Source organism: Pogona vitticeps, chromosome 3, assembly GCF_051106095.1.
Source record: "Pogona vitticeps strain Pit_001003342236 chromosome 3, PviZW2.1, whole genome shotgun sequence".
Taxonomy (NCBI): Eukaryota; Metazoa; Chordata; class Lepidosauria; order Squamata; family Agamidae; genus Pogona; species Pogona vitticeps.
The window spans coordinates 199,774,627-199,795,656 of record NC_135785.1 but is presented as its reverse complement, the minus strand read 5'-3'; the positions used below and the strand labels follow the sequence as shown (position 1 = coordinate 199,795,656).

General features: G+C 42.0%; 1 protein-coding gene across 1 annotated transcript in view; it reads right to left on the bottom strand.

The window, feature by feature from the left end:
- Positions 1-20,710, bottom strand: part of RIPK4 (receptor interacting serine/threonine kinase 4) — a 31,529-nt gene extending 10,819 nt beyond the window's left edge. Inside the window, exons 1-2 of the mRNA XM_020814759.3 lie at positions 20,387-20,710; positions 4,488-4,779 (exon numbers count right to left, since the gene is read on the bottom strand). Of these exons, the coding sequence (XP_020670418.3) occupies positions 4,488-4,779; positions 20,387-20,568 (474 nt within the window). The 5' untranslated portion in view covers positions 20,569-20,710. The remainder of the gene's footprint in view (positions 1-4,487; positions 4,780-20,386) is intronic.
- Between the last annotated feature and the right edge of the window lie 320 nt (positions 20,711-21,030).

The following is a 21,030-nucleotide window of genomic DNA, read 5'->3' as shown; positions in this document are numbered from 1 at the left end:
GAATAAGTAATGTTTAATAAGTACGTACATCTTGCTATCAACTTACATATGATATTTAAAAAGTTAGCTTCATGGAAGAATTTGGTTTATGATGGAATGAACTGGGGTTTTCCATATGTCAATGTGCCATTGCTCCCATCATTCCCTACCACTGACCTGGCCAATAGGCCAGTGTCATCTGGAGGGCCACAGGTTCCCCACCCTTGGAGTGAAACCTAAGTGTGAAAGTACAGAATGGATCACTGCAGGCTGGGGAATAAATATATTTAACTGGAACTGGGGAAAAGGAAAAGGAAGAAACAAAAAAAAGTTAGATGCAAATGGGAAAGAAGGAAGTGTGGAGGGAGACATTAAGCTCTTCTAGTCATAATATAAGATTCCTTTTGAAGGGAAAAATACTGTAATACTCCTCGGCCAGTTGTTCACACAGCACATGAGAGGGAACCCAAAGGAGAGCTGTTAGCACCTGCCTAATCACGGACAAAGGAAGGTGAGGGAGGAGGAACCACAAAAGCTACTGAAGCACTCTAAATATTGCTCTGCACAGGCACAAGGCCCATTATATGTGAGTCACAGAGGCCATGGAGAAGGGAGTATACAAGGCAATCTAATTTCACTCCCCCCCACTCCCTGAAGAAAATTAAAAGTACTATAGAATTTTAAAAGTCCAGTTCAAACCAAAGCTGAAACATGGGGGAGTTGGGGGTGGGGGAAGATATATACAGAACAAGCTACCAAAAGAGGCACTTCTAAGCTTTGATTTTGAGATTGCAATTTTTTTTTGCTTGCTTTCATTAACTAAGTGACAACTTGACTTATTGTCTAAAACTGTGCAATTTGATCTCAGCTGTAGCAGAGTTCTGGGGGTGGGAGAACCCCCCTGTGTTATTCTGGATTACAACTCAGAGATGCCCAGGTTGTTTCTCCGCAGTAAATTCTCTAAATTCTGTGCACAGTACCCATGATTGTCAGTTTTAGAAGTCATTCACTTTTTTGGCATTAGTCACTAGGAAACTGTTTCCAAGTTACAAGACTGAATAAATAAGTCAGCACTTGTCATCCTCAGAACACAAGTGACAGTGACACTCGAGTTAGAATTGCTATCATTTCAAAGCATACAAAATGCTAAAGCATGCCCCTTGAAAGGTTCCCAAATCTTTGCAAGAGAGAGACATTCTGGAAGACATTTTGTGGTCTTAAAATCAGAGGCTTTGTGGAACATTGTGGATGAAGCTTACTCATACAGTCCTTGTTAACGTCAGTAGGAACCATGCAACTTCCTGTCATACAAACATACCCACAAATAACCATAAACAGGGGCTTTTAATTAGGTTTAAAGAGTCACCTCCTAACACACCCAAAGCAGTGATGGAGAAGAGTCAAACATACTGAGTCAGTATCTGAAGAGTGAGGGACTCTCTACAGGTGCGTTAGAGGAATCTTTCCAATTGATTCAGATAAGTTAATTTTAACTCATATTCTCTTTTAGGACAAAAGTGTTTTAAAAAGTCCAAAAGCGGCGGGGGGGGGGAAGATTTATGGGGAAAAAAACTGAAGAGATGCACTCAAGTGCATAATCCATCAATACTTCCCAAAAAACAAACAAACTCAAAAGCAAAATACTATGGTAGAAAAGTCCTGACCACATGAAACTGCCTTATGCTGGTGTGAAGTAGCTGCACAGAAAGTAACTTTCTATAAAGCTGAAACACTCCTTGTGGTGTTGTTACCATTAGTATGGATGAACATGCTCCCCCAAATAAATACTTTTAATTTCTGCTACCTTCCCCAACCTGGTGCTCTTCAAATGTTTAAACTATGGTTTCCGTAATCTCCTGCCATTGGAAAGTACCATCATAGAGAAGATGGACTACTGGACTAAAAAGAAGACAGATGCATTGGATCCCAGATTGTGAAAAGGGCAATAGTAAATCAGTGAGGTGAATAAGGAAGTGAACTATCATATAAGATCAGCAATTCAGTTTTAAATACAGTAGAAGCAAAGCTTGCTCCAAACAACACACTACCTCAAGTTCTGTACTGTGTGCTTGATTTATAGTTTAGTTGTTTTCTGAAGGCTAGTCCACTCAAAACTAGCTTCGAAGGTGGCTTCTTAACTAGATGAAAGAAGAAGAGGATGGTGACAGAAGCCTGTTAGAATGCATTCATTAGCACAAAGTGTTCTACTTCTGTTACTTGGTATTTGTTCTGTCAAAATACTCAAACCGGTTTGAGTACATCAGTGTCCTACAGACAAGTGGATTACATAACAAAGACAGAGTAAGTAACCCAAAGCCAAAATCACCTTTAATCATTGACAATTTACTGATGATGATGATGACGTTGTCAAAATTGCACATACAGTGGTGCCTCGCAAGACGATTTTAATTCGTTCCGCGAAAATTGTTGTCTTGTGAAAAAAATCATCCTGGAATGTTCCCTATGCATCGATCTAAAAAAAAAAAGTCTTGCGAAGAATCGGTCTAAAAAAAAAGTCTTGCGAAGCATCGATCTTTAAAAAAAGTCTTGCAAAGCACAGTCATAGAAAAAAAAAGTCTTGCAGGGCACCATAGTGATCGCAAAAACCAATTATCTTGCGGGTTTTTCATCCCACAAGGCAATCATCTAGCGAGGCACCACTGTACAGAGTTGTGCAGTAGGATTTCAGCCATTATATTATATTAGATTTTCGCATAACGATGATTTCCCAACAGCTGATAGGCGGTTCCAAAATGGGGGTTAAAAAAATGGCCACCCGCTGTGTTTTCGCCTGGATTCCTCGCTTACCGGGCAGCGAAAATGGCGGCCGGATGGAGGATTTTCGCATAAAGGTGAGTTTTTTGCCCACAGGAATGCATTAAACGGGTTTTAATGCATTCCTTTGGACTTTTTTATTTCGCATAGCAACGAATCCATATAGCGACGATTTTGGCTGCACGGATTATCGTCGCTATGTGGGGCACCACTGTAATTTGGAAGTGTCAATCATTATTTAGTTTTTATGTAGATTCAATCTCACAGCAGATGGAATTTTAGAAGTCGTTTATTGGTAGTAAGCCTATATTACTTTTTAGCCATGTTGTAATATTTTCATCTTATTGCAAATGTTATACAACAAACATCTGAAACGAGGAAAATATGAACAGCACTGCAAACTAATTACAAGCCAACAAAGACCACAACAAATTTGTGGGGCACTGCAACTTTCATTCTGTACCTAAAAAACTAAAGATTGATTCAATGTTCTTCCAACACTAGTTAAGTGTAAAAAGTATACAGTATGACCTCCTTCTATAAAAACTTGTCACATGAGCTTGGAACCTCTTTATTTGTTCACCCTCAACCATGAGAATTTGGGTTGAAATTAAACTTATACTTTGCATTAGGAATACTTTCCTGTTTTTATTCACATGCCAAGTAGCAAGACACTGACTGCATTGTTCAGAAGCACACTCTCAGGTATCCATTAGTGGGAAAGAAACAATTAAATTCATTTCAGCTCTAGTACTGCTCCTTGTAAAGGACCATAAGTAGGTCTGGAAGCTTTAGCTCGAGCATTAAAATGAAAGCAACCTAGTGGAATTTCTTGTCTCTCTGTGACAGACCCTCCCCACATGTACTGCATGAAATGTAAATTTCTTATTGAGCCGTTAGTCAGGCAAACTAACATTAAAACTGAAGCAAAGAATAATGCTTTGAATCTTATTGGCTAGATACTGCAGCATGAGTGCAATTATGTAAATTATAGTGGCAAATTGCCACTTTTCAAGGAGTTGCCCCTTGCACCTCTGATGTGCATCGAATCACATGAATGATGTATGATGGTATAGAAGTGGCAACCTGTTTATTTGGGGCAATTTGCCACTGGAGTTCATAAGATTGCACTTATGCTAGCACAATTAATCATCAGATATTTGGCCAATGTTTCTTCTGTGGTTAATATGCTGTTTTAAAAAAGTTTGCCTGTGGGGATTATATAACTCAGTGGGAAAAGTCTAAATAATTTGAGTTGTGTATGCCTGCATTAAAATTGGAACACTGCTTAAATATAAATACATAGTGGTCTTTTTTTGGGGGGGGGATCTTGGCCTGCGACCAGTATCTGCTATTACCTGAACATGACTGCTAGGGAATATATTTTATGATGAGATGGGAATTATTCTCCCATCTGGTCTTCACACAGATGTCAAAAAGCACCAGTTCAAACAGCTGGAGCACCATCACCAGTAACACATTAGGCCTGGGGAGGGAACATTTTCTGTTACTGTCCCTCTCATCACCCTTCACTACTCCTTAAAGTATCTTTGTAACCTATTATTACCCATGAATTCTCACTACTATCAGGCACTTTGGGGGCCTCTTTCCAATCAGAAATATGGGATAAAGGCATTATCAGCTTTACTATGATATAATCTCTCTCATCTTCAATGTCATTTTGAACCTATTAGCACAAATGCCAGGTAAAATACCAAAGTCATATGGCATACCTTGACGTGGTAATGGGCATCCAGCAGTATGTTTGCCGGCTTGAGGTCCAGATGGAGTAGAGGTGGGGACATGCAATGCAGGAAGTTCATGCCCACAGCTGTCTCGTGGATGATCCGGAAGCGTAGCTCCCAGGGCAGTGGTTCTGAGGCCAAGAGTTTTTCCAGTGATCCTGTCTCCATGTATTCCATGACCAAACCCACAGGCTCCTGACAGATGCCATAAACTGGGAGAATATAGCGGAATTTTGCCATTTCCATTTTCTTAGCTTCTTCCACTAATTCCATACGCTCCCTAGGGAAAGAGGGTGGAATTCAAGGCTTTAGTTTGTTTATAGCAAAGAAGTTCTAGATATTTATTTGTTTTCATAATTTGCATTGGATGTTCTCATAATTAATGGAAGAATTTTCATTCCATCGCATTCCCTACTTTGTCTTTCTCCCCTAACTGGGATGCAGGGAGGCTTACAAAAAGAATCAAATAAAACTACACACATAAGAAAAGATTCTCTTCGACCCCCAGGAGCAGAGAGTGGCAGTGGCAATCACAAATTTTAATACAGTCAGTTTGTTACTCTATCTCAGAAACGTGGCAAAATTCAAGAATAGAAAGGAGAGAGAGAGACAAAATATTACAGCACTTTAACGGGTAACAAATTTTTTCAATGTGAGCTTTCACAAATCAAAAGCCACTTCTTCAGACTCAAGGATCACACATATATGTCCTCTGTCTGTATTTATACATATCCCTGCAGGGGTGGTAGTCAGAACCAGGTGAGGATACAGATAATAGAAAAAGTAGCAATGTTTCATTAACTCAAGAATGGGACTATTTATTACCTGAGGTTGCATGTTCTAGCTAGGGTAATAAGCATACAGCTTAATAAAGCACTGTCACTTTGTTTTCTTGATATTTGTCTGTCATCTGTCACCTAGTCATGACTGTCACCTCCACAGGGATATGTAAAGTTATACAGGTGATGGGCTCCTTGTGTCTAAAGTAATGGATTTTGATCCAAGAAAGTTCACACTGAAATGAATCTGCTAGTTTTTGAAGTAGCACAAGATTCTGCCCCGCCTACCCCCTTTTTTTCTTTTTCCATTTAATTTTGCCAACAAATTATGGACCTGGGGGAGATTCTGTGGCATGAATGTGGATATTATGCTCCCTTTTTTGACTATGAGAAAGACTCTGACAAATTCCAACACTGTAAGCGAACAGAGCTGCTGGTAAACAGAAATTCTGAATTCAATAGATTTCTGTGTAATTGGCAAATTGGCAACCTGCACTGTGAACGAAAAGCTGCAGTGACAGTTGAAGATCATCCAACAGAGGATACACAGATACAAAGACATGTGTTCTCACCATTGTTTTTCAATTGGAGAACATATTTAAAGAAGCACTTATTCACTCAAATTACGGTATGTTATCATTGTCAATGGAGAGACTACATGCGATAATACAATACTTGTAGCCTGTTATTACAACCTAGTATAGTATGCCTTTAAAATATTGCAGTTTAAATGGTATGCAAAGTTTACTAAATGAAGTCAGTGAAATATGTAATAAACACAGTTTTAAAATGAATGCTAAGAGAAATAATTGATTGAAATCAGTTTTTTTAAAAAAGACCCAAATAGCCCAAGAAGTATCTTGTATCTAAAATACAAGTGTATTTTAATTGTATTTATAACACAAGTGTAGACAAAGTTGGCAAATATAAGTATGTTGGATTATGACTCGAACAGTTGGCTCCCAGCTATGAAATACAAGTGAAAATAGAGACAGCTCGGTGATTTGGAAAAATAGATTGTGCAATAGAAACATAAAATCAGCATTGAGAATGCAAATAGTTTGAGGCTAAGTATTGTCAGTTCTCTTACATGACATGGAATTTAATGCAGCTATTATAACAACAAAAACCAGATGTATCTGAAATGTGGATTTATCATAGGATGCTAAGAATGACTTGCACCAATAGTGTGACCAATGAAATAGTAAAAAGGTAGACAAATAAGAAGGTTGAATGCTAAAATACTTCAGCCATATAATGAGAAACAAGTATAGCTTGTTACAGCTGATCATTCTAGATAAAATAAATGGGAATGGCGCAGGAAGGAGCAGAACCTATTGGCCAAAGAGACTGGTTTGGATGCAACACAATGTCATTATTTAGAGCTGTCACATCTACAGTCAGAATACCCACAACAACACCCAACCACTATTAGGAGATCAACAAAAAGAAATTTTAAAAAAATTCAGCCTGGTCATTCATTAACAGGCAAATAAAAATAGAATTAATGAATCATTTTACTTTAACAGAAATCAGTCTCAGATAATGGTTACAGAGCTACAGTTTAATTCTCGTAATAAGAACTGGTAAAATGTGTACATTTTTCGAAGTCAAAACCACACTTTTAACTAGCCTTTATAAAAACTACAGAAGGAAAACAGGATAATCTTGCTAATTTCTAACTGTAATCAATTAGTTTATACCTAGAACTAGAATATATATTGTAATTCGCACTTATAATTAATCATCCTATAGTATGGACAGCACAAAAGAGGTACAAAGGTTAGACAGATAGCATATCATAACGCCTATCTTATTACGGCCCTTCAATGAACATGAAATATGCAACATGGTATTAAATTCCATCTGCTCTAGGGTGAAAAACCTAGAACACAGAAATCAGGTGAGCTCCTTAACAGGTTTTTATTTCCTGGATTCTATATAAGAAGGTCTAAAAATTACTACCTCAGGTATATTCCAAGAAGCTCAAAAGGATGGCATAGTAGTTGTCCTGTGTCATCCTCATACCAATTCTGAGAAGTAGATTAATGCAAAAGAGAAAGAGCATGCATGATTTGCACCAAGAATATGATGCTGGTAGGTTTCATAGCTAATCAGAGACATGGTGGAAAAATTTCCATATTCAGAAGTCCACTCCTCTAGCCAGTAACATGAAAGCTTTCTATTAAAAAAAATTAAGTTTTCATATTCCATAATTCTAAAGTTGTTTCAAAACCTGACGACGGCAGAGAAGGGAGAATGAAAGTCAACCCAGACTGTAGAATGTATGGGATACAACCAAAAGATCGTCCCTTCTAAGGACAATTTTATCCATCTTTTGAGGCCAGGTGCTCACAAGGCAGCTCACAAAGTAAGAATTTAGGATTAAAAACTTTTACAAGCAAAGCAATCTAGAACTGGTATAATCTGAACCTGCTGTATATAGCAAGATGAGACATAGGGTGTTCAAGCTACTGTGGTCACCTATTTTGATGGCCGTAACACAAGACAAGACCTTCACATGTGACCTACACATAAAAAACACAGAAGACCCAGAAGAGTCGCAGCATTGCTGAGTTCCCAATTATATTTGCTAACATGTAAGAAGATTTACATGAGAAGAGAAGACTCCCTGGAAAAGAGCCTGATTTTAGGAAAGTGTGAAGGCAGGAGGAGAAGGGGACGACAGAGGACGAGATGGTTGGACAGTGTCATCAAAGTGACCAACATGAATTGGACCAAACTCCGGGAAGCAGTGAAAGACAGGAGGGCCTGGAGTGCTCTGGTCTACAACTTAATGACTAAACAACAACAACAATAAAGATTTACACATGTACATTCAAAAAGTGACAGCAGTGAACAAGTAAGAGGACCAGACCACTCACATAGGTCTGGTGATATGCCCTATTAAATAATTTTTGAAGTGTCCATACAGAACAGACTGAAACAACTAGTTAGTTTGGTAAATAAAGGCTACAGACAGTACTGTGTCATTCAAAAAAGGTGAACTGAGCAGGAACAATCTAGTACTTTTACTATGTAATGGATTTTTGCACAAATTATGTACATGTATTGTACCTAACAGGTACAGAGGAATAGTTAGAAGGGGAGGTTTTATATGCTGTAGTGAAAACTTATCAGAGTTTCGTGGCACTGGACACTACCATGTCTATATCTGGAAGTACAAGACTGATGCAGCAACATTGGCTTCCTGGGGTAATAAATCAAGAAGGGTGAAATTAAGCAGCCAAGCTCTCATGTGATCCCATTTTAGTACCTTTCTTGACTTCCACAGATTCAGTTTTGGACAGATGAGTATCTTTCTAACATCTACAACTGCTGCTATTAATGCCCTCAGAAAATTTCAATTCTTCAAAGAAAATAAAAACCTCTCTGGTTTATGAAAATTGTAATTTGAAAAAACATTTGCCCAAACATCCCCGAATTTAGCACAGAGCAAGAACAGACTCTGCTACATCTGTTCCAAATATGGTGCTGATCCAAAACCCAGTTTCAAAGTTGTTGTTGTTGTTGTTGTTGTTGTTGTTGTTGTTGTTGTTGTTGTTGTTGTTGTTGTTGTTGTTGTTGTTGTTGTTGTTGTTGTTGTTGTTGTTAGTCTGGCCCCAGAATTGCCTTGTAGAATGTTGATTTGCTCTGCCAACACAAGATTCTTTGACATAATGTGAAAAGAAATATGAGAGTGCTTTGAAAGAAAAGGGGTGCCAGTGAACAGAATAACGTGTTCTTGCCCCTAAGCATGAATAATAATATCAGGCTCTAGAAAGCTCTTGATGCAAATTATACAGTAGAAGAGAATTCTGGATATTCAGATGGACTTAGTGCAAGCGAGCAGACCCAGTAATTGGTGTAACCTCACATATAAAACCCAAGTCACGGAAGACTGGTTTTCAAAGTTACATGTTCCTAGGTTATGCAAATGTCTCAGTACTGGCTGTACATCCTGGAAAGCCCTTGGATAACAACTGCTCCAGTGGGTGGGGTCCTGTACTTGTCCTTGCTGTTTTCTATTTGCCTCTCTCTTCCTTTCTGGGCCAGATATGCACCACCTATCAGGGGGAAGAGGGCCGTTACAGGAAACTAGTCTAATGGTCTGCTTATCTGGAAAGCAGAGGTGCAGTGGGCCCCTAATAGGGTGTGGAGCTTGGCATCTACAATGGCCAGCCCTGGGGTGGGCGGGGGGGGGAGACACAGTCATACTGCACACCCATATCCAGCCCTTGAAAAGTTTTGTCATTAATTCTGGGCAAGTGGAGGAAGAACTAAAATTCTGAGGTCAATATTTCAGTGGAAGAGAATATCACAGACAGATTTTTTCCCCTTTTGTAGATGCTCCTCCTCAGCTAGAAAGCAAGGGAACCACCTGTCCATATGCAAGTTCCATACTCTTCTCATCCCTGACCTGCATATATTCAGTGAAGCCCACACTTTCAGCTGTCCCCAAAGGAAACAGTGAAAGATGTTGAGTATGCTAAAGGCATTCCTCCTATTGCTCATCTCCTATGTTTTAAGGGGATTCATAGCTCAGTGGTTTAGGTATCAAGTTGCAGAGACAGACGTTGGGAGTTCAACGAACTCACTGTGTCTTCGTAACAGGAGCTGGATTTCATAGGGTCCCTTCCAGCTCTGTAGTTATAATAATAATAATAATAATAATAATAATAATAATAATAATAATAATAATAATAATAATAATAATAATAATAATAATAATAATAATAATAATAATAATAATTTATTGTCATTAATATTAAGATGATAGTAGAATCGTAGTATTGTCTTTTTGATGTTCAAACAAATTCTCCTATCCTGTAATTTGCATCCATTGATCCTATGCTTAGGAAGATCACCGTCCGCGTGACAGCCTTGCTGATATTTGAGAGCAGCCATCATAGCAGCTCTTTGTCTTATCTTCTCCAGACAAACCATATCCATTCCCATATATCACATTGCCACAAGGCATGGTTTCCAAAGCCTGTGCCATCTTTGTCATCCTTCTTCAGTAAACTGTTAACTGAGAAGCCCCTGCTATTGAAGGCACTTCTAAATCAACACCTTACAGAGGATTCTGGAAGCCTACTGAGAGGAAAGCATTCTGCAAGACACAATGGTTGCAGAAAATGTGTTATGTTAAAAAAAAAATCAATAGGACTCATATAATCAAAATGGTGGCCACTGTTTCATATCACATAAAAAGCACTATAAAGACGTTTATTTGTCTTTCATGGTTTGCCGAGCACTTCGTCAATCCATGGAAGCTCATACCAAATAATTTCTAGTAGGTTTTGCCACAACAGTTTAAAACAATTATTCTGCCCTCTAAACATTGCCTCAACATGCCTCATTCAGGAGACAGATTATACTGTTGCCATTTAACTCCCCACCCCCCACCCCCATGAAAGAAGAATGCTTTGGGGCTTGATCTACAATGGCAGACCAAGTGTTCACCCATATGTGCAATAAAAATAGCAATCAGAAAAACCTTCAGATAGGTGGTTCCTTCTTCACTGTCCCCTCCATTCTTCTTGATTATTCCCCTTGCATTGTTTCAAGTACAGTTTTTCTCACCGTAGCTTATTGCAATAAAGCTTTATTGTAAGGCCCGCAAGGACTGTACTCCGCAGATTACAATTATGAGAACCAGCTAGACAAGCAGTACTACTTTAAAAGTAGTCTGTTTCCACCTTCTGCTTCCTGAGCGAAGCCAGTTAAATGCCTCATTATTGCTCCAAAGTGAGAAAAAGATAATGATCATACAGTAGTCAGTAGAAAAAATGAATGTTTGTATTTAATATTCAAACAACCTAATATATTTACCTAATATGTTTGTATTTAATATTCAAACAAACTGGACATTCCAGCGCTAGACCTGGGGTGGGAGCTCTGGAAAGAAGAGAGCTTGGAAAAGTTACTTTTTTGGATTACAACTTTCAGGATCTCCCGGTCTCTTCAGCTGCAAAATATGTTCGCAGGGAAACTGGGAACTGCATCTCCAGGAAATAACATTTCTAAGTTCTGGTTAAGAACAGCGACTCCTGTTAAAATGTAAAATGTCCTAGTGGAAGATTGTGAACTTTGTCTCTCTCCAATTTTAACCTGAAAGAACACATGCCACTATTGGATGCTGTTTTGTTGGAGGGAGAAGAAATTCTCAAATACAGTATCAAGCAGCAGGAGTTGTGCAGAGCATGTTTGCTTTTTTGCTTTGATGTCTTGTGGCTTTTCATAGGTGCTTGATATGTACAAGCCGGAAAAAAAGGGAGGAACCTTAACACCTGTCGCCTTTCTCCCAGTCATGGAGCTGTTAAAGAGACAGAGGCCATGCCAGAAAAGACCCTTTCCAAAGCTTCTGATCTTAGTGAAAACCAAAAGCTGCTCAAATGCTGATGATCTTCATGCTATGGAAAGTAATTAAGTGCCATAAGAGACAAGCACGGGTGAACACAAAGCAACGTCTCTACACCAATTCCTGTCGTACAACAAACAACCTGTTCTTGGGAGCAAAATGGTGTGCATCTCAGCCACAAACTTCAGTGCTGCCAGTCACATTTGAAAGAGCCCATGTTGCCTGCTTTCTGCCCTTCAGCTACTAAATAGAGGTCTATGCATTAATTAAGACTGCAATGTATTGTAATCACCAATGTGTGAGTGCGTATTCCCTATGATGAGCTTTTAAGTGGTGTTTGATCTACATAACAATTTTTTTAAATGATTATCCTTTTTTCTACAAAAAATTGTCATAAACTTTTTCTGCAAAAGCCTTCTACATGTCAATATCTTCTGCAGAAAATCATAGAACAACTGAGCTGGAAGGGGCCTGTAAGGCTATCAAATCCAAACCCCAGCTCAATGCAGGAAACCGTATCAAAGCAGATTTGACAAATGCTTGTCCAATTTTCTCTTGGATGCTTCTGGCATTGGAGTGCTCACCAAAAGGTAAGTTAAAAAACTGCAAACTACTCAATTTGGTTCCCTTTTCAACAAAACCACAGAACCCAGCAAATCTACCTGCAGGAGCATTCAGTAGACTGTATCATTTTCACCATACACCCTGCTTCCAATTTACTTATGGGAACTTCATTTTACAAAAGTAGTTCTGTAAATTAATGAAGTGCCACTTAGTTAATTTGGCCTCACATGTAGAGCCATACCATGGCTCAGTGTCTAGAAGATGAGCAAGCCCTGGCTGGTTCAGACAACAGAAATTTAGATTTCACCTCCATGTTAGATTATAAGTAGCTCATTACAATATTGAAAACTGCTTTAGTATCACATACACCTTCCAATTCTGTTGGACTACAACCCCCATCAGCCAGAGTCAGCAAGGCCAATGGTTGCTGCCTTGAGGTAATAAGAACTATAGTTCAACACAACTGGAGGGCGCCATGTTAGGAAAGGATGCCATAGAATGAGGCAACCTTGTTTTATTTCTTTGCATTTGTTGAACTCCAAACATGGCTACATTCAGCTGGGAACAAATGTATTGCTATAACTTAGTGATTGTGCAACTGCATGTGTAGAACACATCTGGGAACAGGAGAAAGAAGATGGGTTTAGGACATCAGAGGCACCCATCAATCAACACTACACCAGATGGCATGTGCTGCCCATTCGCAGAACCAGCTTTTTCAGGATTTGACACTGGAAGGAAGTAACTAAATGCACTGAAGCTGCTTTGGAAAATGTCACAATACTATAGACAAGTTACACTTGGCTTCCCCTTGCCTTATAGGTTCAGGGGTTGTACTGATCTGCTGCCACACTTCAGTTTCAACATGTGACAATTCTATTGTCTCTACAGGGACATTTTAGCTGAGATCCATCAGCATCAGGTCCACAGATTACTTTGCCAGAAAAGCCAGTCTGATGTTGTGATCAGATGCTCAAAACTTGGCTTTTAGGAAAAGAGATCCAGCTATAGAATTTCCTATGTATGCCAGCTTAAGGTTGCAGCAAAAGATTTCTTAGCTGTACATCTTTATGCCAGAACTTGTTTCGTTTGTCTGCCAGAATGACCAAGGGAGTAAAACTAGTAAACTTTATACTGCCTTGGGGTTTTTTTTTCCCAAGGAGAAAGGCAGGATAAAAATATTTTAAATAAATAAATACAATAGCCTCAGTCTTGTTTTTACCCATCCTGTTATCTGATTCCTCAAATTCTTCCTGTGATGAGTCACAGATATTGTTTTCACTTTAGATCTCTTAGAAATGAATTGGCTTTTCAACTGTTGACAGTTCATAAATTACTCCAGCTAAAGCCAAAGGAATATAAACTGATTTATGAACTCAATACTTAGAATTACTCAGCGCTTCAAAGAAAACTGTCTCAAATAGGAAATACCTCAGTTTAAAACATATCTGTATTGACAAGCTCTGTACTTGAAATATACAGCAGAGATAAAGGGAATTACTAAACATGTACACCAGCTTATTTGAGCTGGATATACTTTGAAGAGGCATGTTTATGTAAGATAATTTACTTGCTTTCTTCAGATCTGGAAGACAGCCTGCAGTAATTAACTACACCGGGAAAATAAAAAAAATCCTACAAGATAGATGAATAAAAGCTAACATTAGTTGCAAACTATCACATCAGGAAGAAAGTAAACTAGTTTTATTGTTTTTTATTTCTATTTTACTTTTTACTCCACCAAATAGTCACACGGATTGTCCCTAAATCCTGATCAAGTGTCTGAAGACATGAGGATGAGAAGTGACAACAACAAGAAAACTCTTAATTACAGCTCAAAGGCTAACAAAGAACCATGCAGGGTATACTATAAGGTGCAAGAAAAGCTCTAGAGAAGTTGTCTCACTGAAGATGCTTAGAGTAACTGATAATCACTAGTTGCCTTTTCTGCTATCAAGAATGAGGCTTTCAGTTGCTAGCAAAACTTGTAGCAAGCTATGTTTGCAGCTCTAAACAACCTTCTTATTGACACCTTGGTGAGTGGAAACCTTTGATATGTGCAGGCTATCTTCGCATTCCTTTTCTCACTGTTAGTGTCCTTGGCACCTGAATGAATCTGACCAGTATCATAACTATGTATAGTCCTTGGAGGGAAGAGAAGTAGTAACATTATTTATGGGCCAATGTTTGTTTTCCAAGGGCCCCATGCAAAACAGTAACCGCCTAGATATTATCTCACTTTAATGGGCAATAATATGCTTCAGTTGCCCATGGTAACACTGCTCATGTGATAGAAAAGTACACCAATATTTACAGTGCTTTCACATGTGCCTGGAGAGCTCTGGACATACTTCTGCTCTTTTTTAGAATCTTCGGAAACGTATTTTGAAAGGGGCAATGCACTATTCCAGAATACTTGCAGTTAAAGAAAGTATAACAGTACTGGAAAACACCTACACCAGCAATCATTATGTTAGACTGCACAGCGAAGCCACTGAAATCCACAAACACCAGCAGTGCTTCAACAAAAAAAGAAGTTTAAAACTCAACAAAGCCTGGCTCCCAGGACTGAAAAATACAGCCTGCAAAAGGTCAATGAACTCTACCCAGCTACAAGGACCGGTGATCACTGCTCACAAAAGACCAGCTAACAACACCATCAATCACAGTGACAGATAATCTCTCCCTCTTATCACAACAATACATCCACAACAAAAAAAATATGCTGATTACCACAAGCACCCATCTCCTGAAAAGGACAAAAGCTGATCCCACAGCTATAAATACTCAGCTATCCAAACAAACTGCATCAGAGCACAGACAGAGTTCTGACTCCTGTCCTTTGAGGATGCCAGCCACAGAGACTGGTGAAATGTTAGGAAGAACAACCTTCAGAACACAGCAAAAGAGCACAAAAAAAACCCACAATAGCCATCAGATTCTGGCCATTAAACCCTTCGAGAATACAAAGTGTAACAGCTTCCATTTCTGTGTTTACCTTACTGTAAATGTAGTAAACACATAATTGCTAAAATTAGGTTTACAGCACAAACACAGATATAAAAGTTGACTTAAAAAAAAAGACTAGTTCACATCATGTACATCTCTTCCCAGTCTCATCAATAATGCAAAAACTAAAGTTAGTCTTTGGTGCTTTCTCTTCTTGACTCGGTGCCCTTACAATAGTTCCAACACAAACACAACCTCTGTTTGTTTTGTTTTGCTTTCTTTAAGCAATGACCAGCAATAGCCAGCTTCCACTGGTACCTGAGTTACAAGTTACTTGGGGCAGGTCAGAAAATGAGAGAACCTCCGTAAAATTAAGGACTCTCCTCTTGTGAACAGATATGCAGCACGTTCTTATGGCATCCTGACAGTTTATGACATAAAGCAACAAATGTCTTTAATCAGAAGACCATACAATCTGATCTCTGAGAATGAGGGAAACATTAAAGTAGAGGTAAGATGGAAGAAAGACAGGTCGTAAGGGCATGTACTTTTGTTCCTTCTACTAGAAATGACAAGCAGTCTAAAAAATAAAGAAGTAGCATTGATGAAAATATGTGTTTCGTGAGAGAGGTGAATTAGAAGAATAGAAACAGAACCACACAGACATTTTGGAAGAAGACTCCAAATGCACAGGATGGAAATTGGAAAGAGAGAGCCATCAATTCACTACTGATCAAAACATCGACACAGTTGAGCTTATAGACTGCTTTGTTACTCAACAACTACACCTCTCTCATTTGTTTTACTGAGATGATCTTAGCAAAGATAAATAAGGCACATAAGGAAGACTCTGTAGACTGTTGAATACAAATATCATCCATGAAATCAAATCACACGAAGAAGAATCCCTGAATGAAAATGCACAACAATCTGAAGTTATGAGACAGAAACCCAAAGACCCACTTGGAATGGAGCAAGAGCCATGAACATTATCTCAGTTAAAAGTTATCCTACCTCAATACAGTTTGATAATATAACAGAAATTAAGAATACAGTACAGTAAATACTACTGCTCCACTGTAGCCATTATACACACCTCTCTACCAACCCAAGTTTTAAAAATAACACAACAGGCCTAAGGAGAAGATCCTGCTTACATGCCAGTTCATTTGTTTGCACATCAAAAGAAAGCACTTCCTGCTTCTCTATTGCCTGTTTTTGACCTCTAGAGCTGCAACGGGCATAACTCAGTAGCACAAGCTAATACATGCCTGATTAAGGCAGGGCTTAATGTGCTGGGAACTGCTTCCAGTCAAAAGAACATGGCATTTAACTAAGTGAGCCTGCATTAAACGGTTAAACCTCGTTGCTACCACCTTGGCCAACAAAGCAGGCCCACTTAGCACATTATGGGACAATTCATCTAACTTGATGCCGTCCCACCTCCACTCTATTTGGTTAACATCATCATCCCTAGACAGCGTGGTCATGGTTCATTTTAGCTGGAGATTATCGGAGCTGCAATCCAATTGACCTGGGAGGTGCCACACTGTGGAAGACTCTTGTATATAATGGACCACACAAAGGCTCCACTTCTTTCTGTGTTAGGTATGGCAAAGGTCATTTAATTTGAAGTGGCTGGTTTAGCAACTACATTTAGTCATCATTATCAACAAGGCAGATGACAGTTCTACCCACTGCAGTTGGGGCCCTGGCATACTATGGCCCATTTTTAACATAAATTCATGCATAGCTTTTAACTTGCATCTTCAGTGTGGTTAAGACAGCCTACTTTCATTCTTTTTTCTGTGGAATGCTGCCCTACACAGCTGGCAAGCAAGGAAGGGGAAAGACAGGCTTCTAACCCTTCACACCTGGATAAAAATTTTAACATCACAGTTTATTCCTTACTGAATCACACATTGTTTTTCCCCCAAATTTTGAGATCCAATAACCTTCCTGCTACAGTCCATTCATTGGTTCTTCATGCTATCTATAAACTGCACCAGAAAGTGAAAAACTATTGCAACAGCAATCATCATTCCAAAAGGAAAAGTTAGACCACTGCAGCTTATCTATTGGAACAGGTGGTATGCTACCACGAGCCAAATTCTTCTTCTGCTATTAGTAACATAACATACTACTTTGGTGGAAGTGATGGGCATCAACCGTCAATGTTTCCATGAGACTAGTAACACCACCTTTGCCTACTGCTACTTGCTCTGCCCACCTTGAGAATACGAAGCTACAAACGGGAAGACTGCATCCATAGTAACAGAACACCGTACGTCCAAAAAGTCCTCCATGCTTTTACAGCAAAATAACTGAGGAAGAATCCAGAGGAAGTCCTGCTGAAGAGTGAACAGCTCCAGAATGTGTACACTCCTTGGACATCTTCATGTGCACACAGGGCTTACACTTTTTCACTATTTTTGTTTCAAGGAGAAGATTCTTTAATCTGCTAGTAATCAGATTAATTGGCACAGCTGTTTCATAACAGGAGTGCAACATCACACTACTTGTGGTAACTCCCAACAAGAGTCATTCAAATGACCAGCCACTGCAGTTTAATAAACAGCAGCTTACTGACCACTTATTGTGCATGAAAGGGGGGGTTCCATGTTGGGAAGCTGCTCACATTTGTGGACTGGAAAACACAAGGGGAGGGGGCTTTTCATTTTTTTTCAAATGATGCTTCTGATTTTAGAACCACAACGTTCTGCATTCATCTCACTGAACAGTTTGGAGACCAAAGAAGTCCACTGCAATGAGAAATAAAAAACACTCAGCGACATTTGAAAAGGATATATTCTGTCCTTGGAATTCCAGTGTCCCATCAATGGGGCAGCAATTTTCTTTTGAAGGCTCCCTTTACCACCTAAATCCACTACCTACAGATTATTTTTATTCTGGCCTTTGTGCAAGTCAAGGGATGGCATCCTGGGCAATACGAAATTGTACTTATTATGGACAAATTATCCTAAAAAAGGGGGAACAGGTAGGTACATGTTGACTACAGCCCCATAACTCTCCTTATTGCCTATGCTGGCTCGAGTGGGTGGGAGTAACAATCCAACATCTGTAAAACCAGATGTTCCTCATTCCTGGTTTAGGCAGCGGCATTCTTTTCTTTCTTTCAGTGAAGCTCTGCCACCTTCAAGCACATGATGGAGAGGCAGAGAAGCTGCCTTTCACACAATACAGAGAAGTTGGAGTATGTTCTCATACTTCTTACTATCACCTGTGTGCACATCCAGTGGGTACATCTTGTGCCTAGCTGTCACCAGGGATAATTTGGTTGCACACCCTAAAACCGCCTTCTGCAATCCGGTGCTGTCCAGCTTCTCTCACAATCTCCGGGCTTCTCCAGAACAACACAAATACTCTGCTGGAGTTGCACACAGCAGAGAATGATTGAGAACCGTCAACTGCATTGGGAGCAACTTCTCTGCTCTTATCAATTTTACAAAAAACCTGCACAGTCTGGTTACCCGCTTGCTCACTGAAAACAGCGGCGCTTGTTCCTGAATAAATTCACCGAAGGCGTCTCCGTTTATTTTGAAAAATAAAGCATGCAAACGCCAGCTGGGCATTTCTAAAAAAGCAGTCCAGAACCCATTTTGGTAACGATTCTCGGGGAAGGCAATTCACCCCCAGGCTCCCTTTGGAAAAACTGCACGGATTAACATAATAAAGCTCAGCGCTCCTCTTCTTCAAGGGCACTAGAAACTCTGGCCACCCAAAAGTAGCAGGATTCGTTCCCAAACCCTGGCAGAACCGGAGCGCGGCCGGCCGTTCCCAGGGAAGTGCTGCTTTCGGATCCTGCCGGGGGGGGGGGAGAGCTTTTCTCAAGCGCGGGCAACTCCGCCTGCCCTCTCTCTGCCGTCTGCCAGGGCCCTGCCAGGGCAACCACGCGGGCCTCGCCCTGTTCCCTTCATCCTTCCTGGGCATGCCCCCACCCATCCCCGTTGCGAGAACAACCGGTCCTCCTCTCCACGTCGGCGCAGGCGGCGACATGCCAGGAGCGCTGGCAGCCTCGCCAGCTGCCCAAGCGCCCGGCCGGCTCACCTTGCCCACGAGCCGGCCTCGAGCCTCCCTTGGCACGTTCAGGCGCGGAAGGCACCGGCTCACGAAAGCCCGGCGCTTCCCACGGAACGAGGCGCCTCCGGAGGCAGAAGGGCTGCGCCCCGGAATAGGGAGCTGCCGGCCGTCGTGGGAAAGAGGCGCGCTTGGCTTCCGCAGCCCGACCCGTTTCAGGACCGCGTTTCAGCAGGTGCAGCTGGCAGTCGCCCCCGCCCCGCAAGCACAGGGCTACCCCCCCCCCCCGATTTATCTCTCTCTCTCCCCCCCCCCCCGGGTCATTTCCTCCTGGTGGGCGGCTCAGCAAACCGGAGGGAAGCTCCTCCTGCCCGCAAAACAAGCAAGCGGGCGAGAAGAGCATTTTGGCCCCAACGCCGGAGGAAGCCGGGGCTGCTTTGCACGAGGGTTAACCGGGCCGAGGTGCTCCCTTGAGCAGTCCGTCTGCTGGGGATCCAGGCCAAATGCCAAACACACCCGTCCAGGAATAGCCGAACCTGCTTTAGACCAGAGGTTGCCAACGTATTGCACAGCAGCAGCGGCTCCGAATTGCCCCTCCAAAAAAAGGTTCAAAGGGGGGGCAAAACCCAGAGGGAAACCGGAGTTTAGGGTTTCCCCTCCCCCAGCTGCCGCCCCGCAAAGAGTCAAAGCCAAGAGCGGCCGACCTGCGTGCGGACTTGGCCTCGGCAGGCACGCCCGGCCGCTCCTAACTAACGCTCCTCTGCAGTTAACGCGCACGTCCGTTTCCCGCAGCAGGTGGACGACGCGCAGGTTGCAGCCTGGCCCGCGGCGGGAGGCCTTTGCAGGCAGGCGCCGCTCCAAAGGTTAAAGCGCTCCGAGGAGCAGCCGCTTAACGGCTTCGGGGATCGCGCGACTTCTCGCCGACTCGCTCTTGCAACCGCCCCAGACTCTTTCTCTCTTCCCCCCCCCCCAGTCGGTTCTTGCAAGCTCACAAGCCCCCCTCGCTCCCCACCCTGCAACCCCTGCCGTCAAATCCTGGTCAACGGAATCGGGGCTCTTCCGTTGCTCGCCATCTCTCCCGTTCCTTTGCAACGCGTTACTTCCCCCCCCCCCCAAAAAAACCTCTTGTTGGCTCCCTTCCTGCCTCGCGGCGCGAGCCTGCCCGCTGCCGCCGCCCAGCGCTGCTCACTTACTTCTCGTCCACATGCAAGCTGGGCGAGCACTTGATGGCGAGCCATGTTTTCCAGTGGATGTGGCGGACTTTGTAAACCTGCCCGAACCCGCCGGAGCCGATCTTCTCCCAGCTCACGAACTCGCTCGAGTCGAAGGTTTTCAGCAGCCCCATGGCCAGCGAGGAGCGGCTCTCCTTCTCCATGGGCCCCCCCGGGGTCCTTCCTCCCCAGCGTGACAGCTCGCCCGCCCGCCCGTCGCGCTCCGTCCGGCTCTCCCGAGGGACTGCGCCCGCCGCCGCCCGGGCTCGCGCTGCTGTCTATTCCCCAGGTGACTCAAGGTGCGCTCATTCGCCAGGCCGTGACGTCACTTCCTGGGCTCCCCGCTCCGGCGGGAGCGTCACCCGCGCAGTCCTGCTCGGGGAGGAAAGGGCGGCTGCGGGGCGGGGGTTGGGGCGGCCCAGCGCTTGCAAAACTGCCCTCTGGGGGAGAAGGGGCCACGCTTTTTTTAACCCTCCCCCCCCCCGTGCAGTTAGGCGGTGGAAGGCACCCTGAGGTCGCCTGGGTTCCAGATATGTTTACTGCTGTCATATTCTTAATATCAAAGGAGAGCAGAGAAATACATCTGAAGGCCTTTAAATCGTAGGGCTATCAGCCACAGTTTCAGG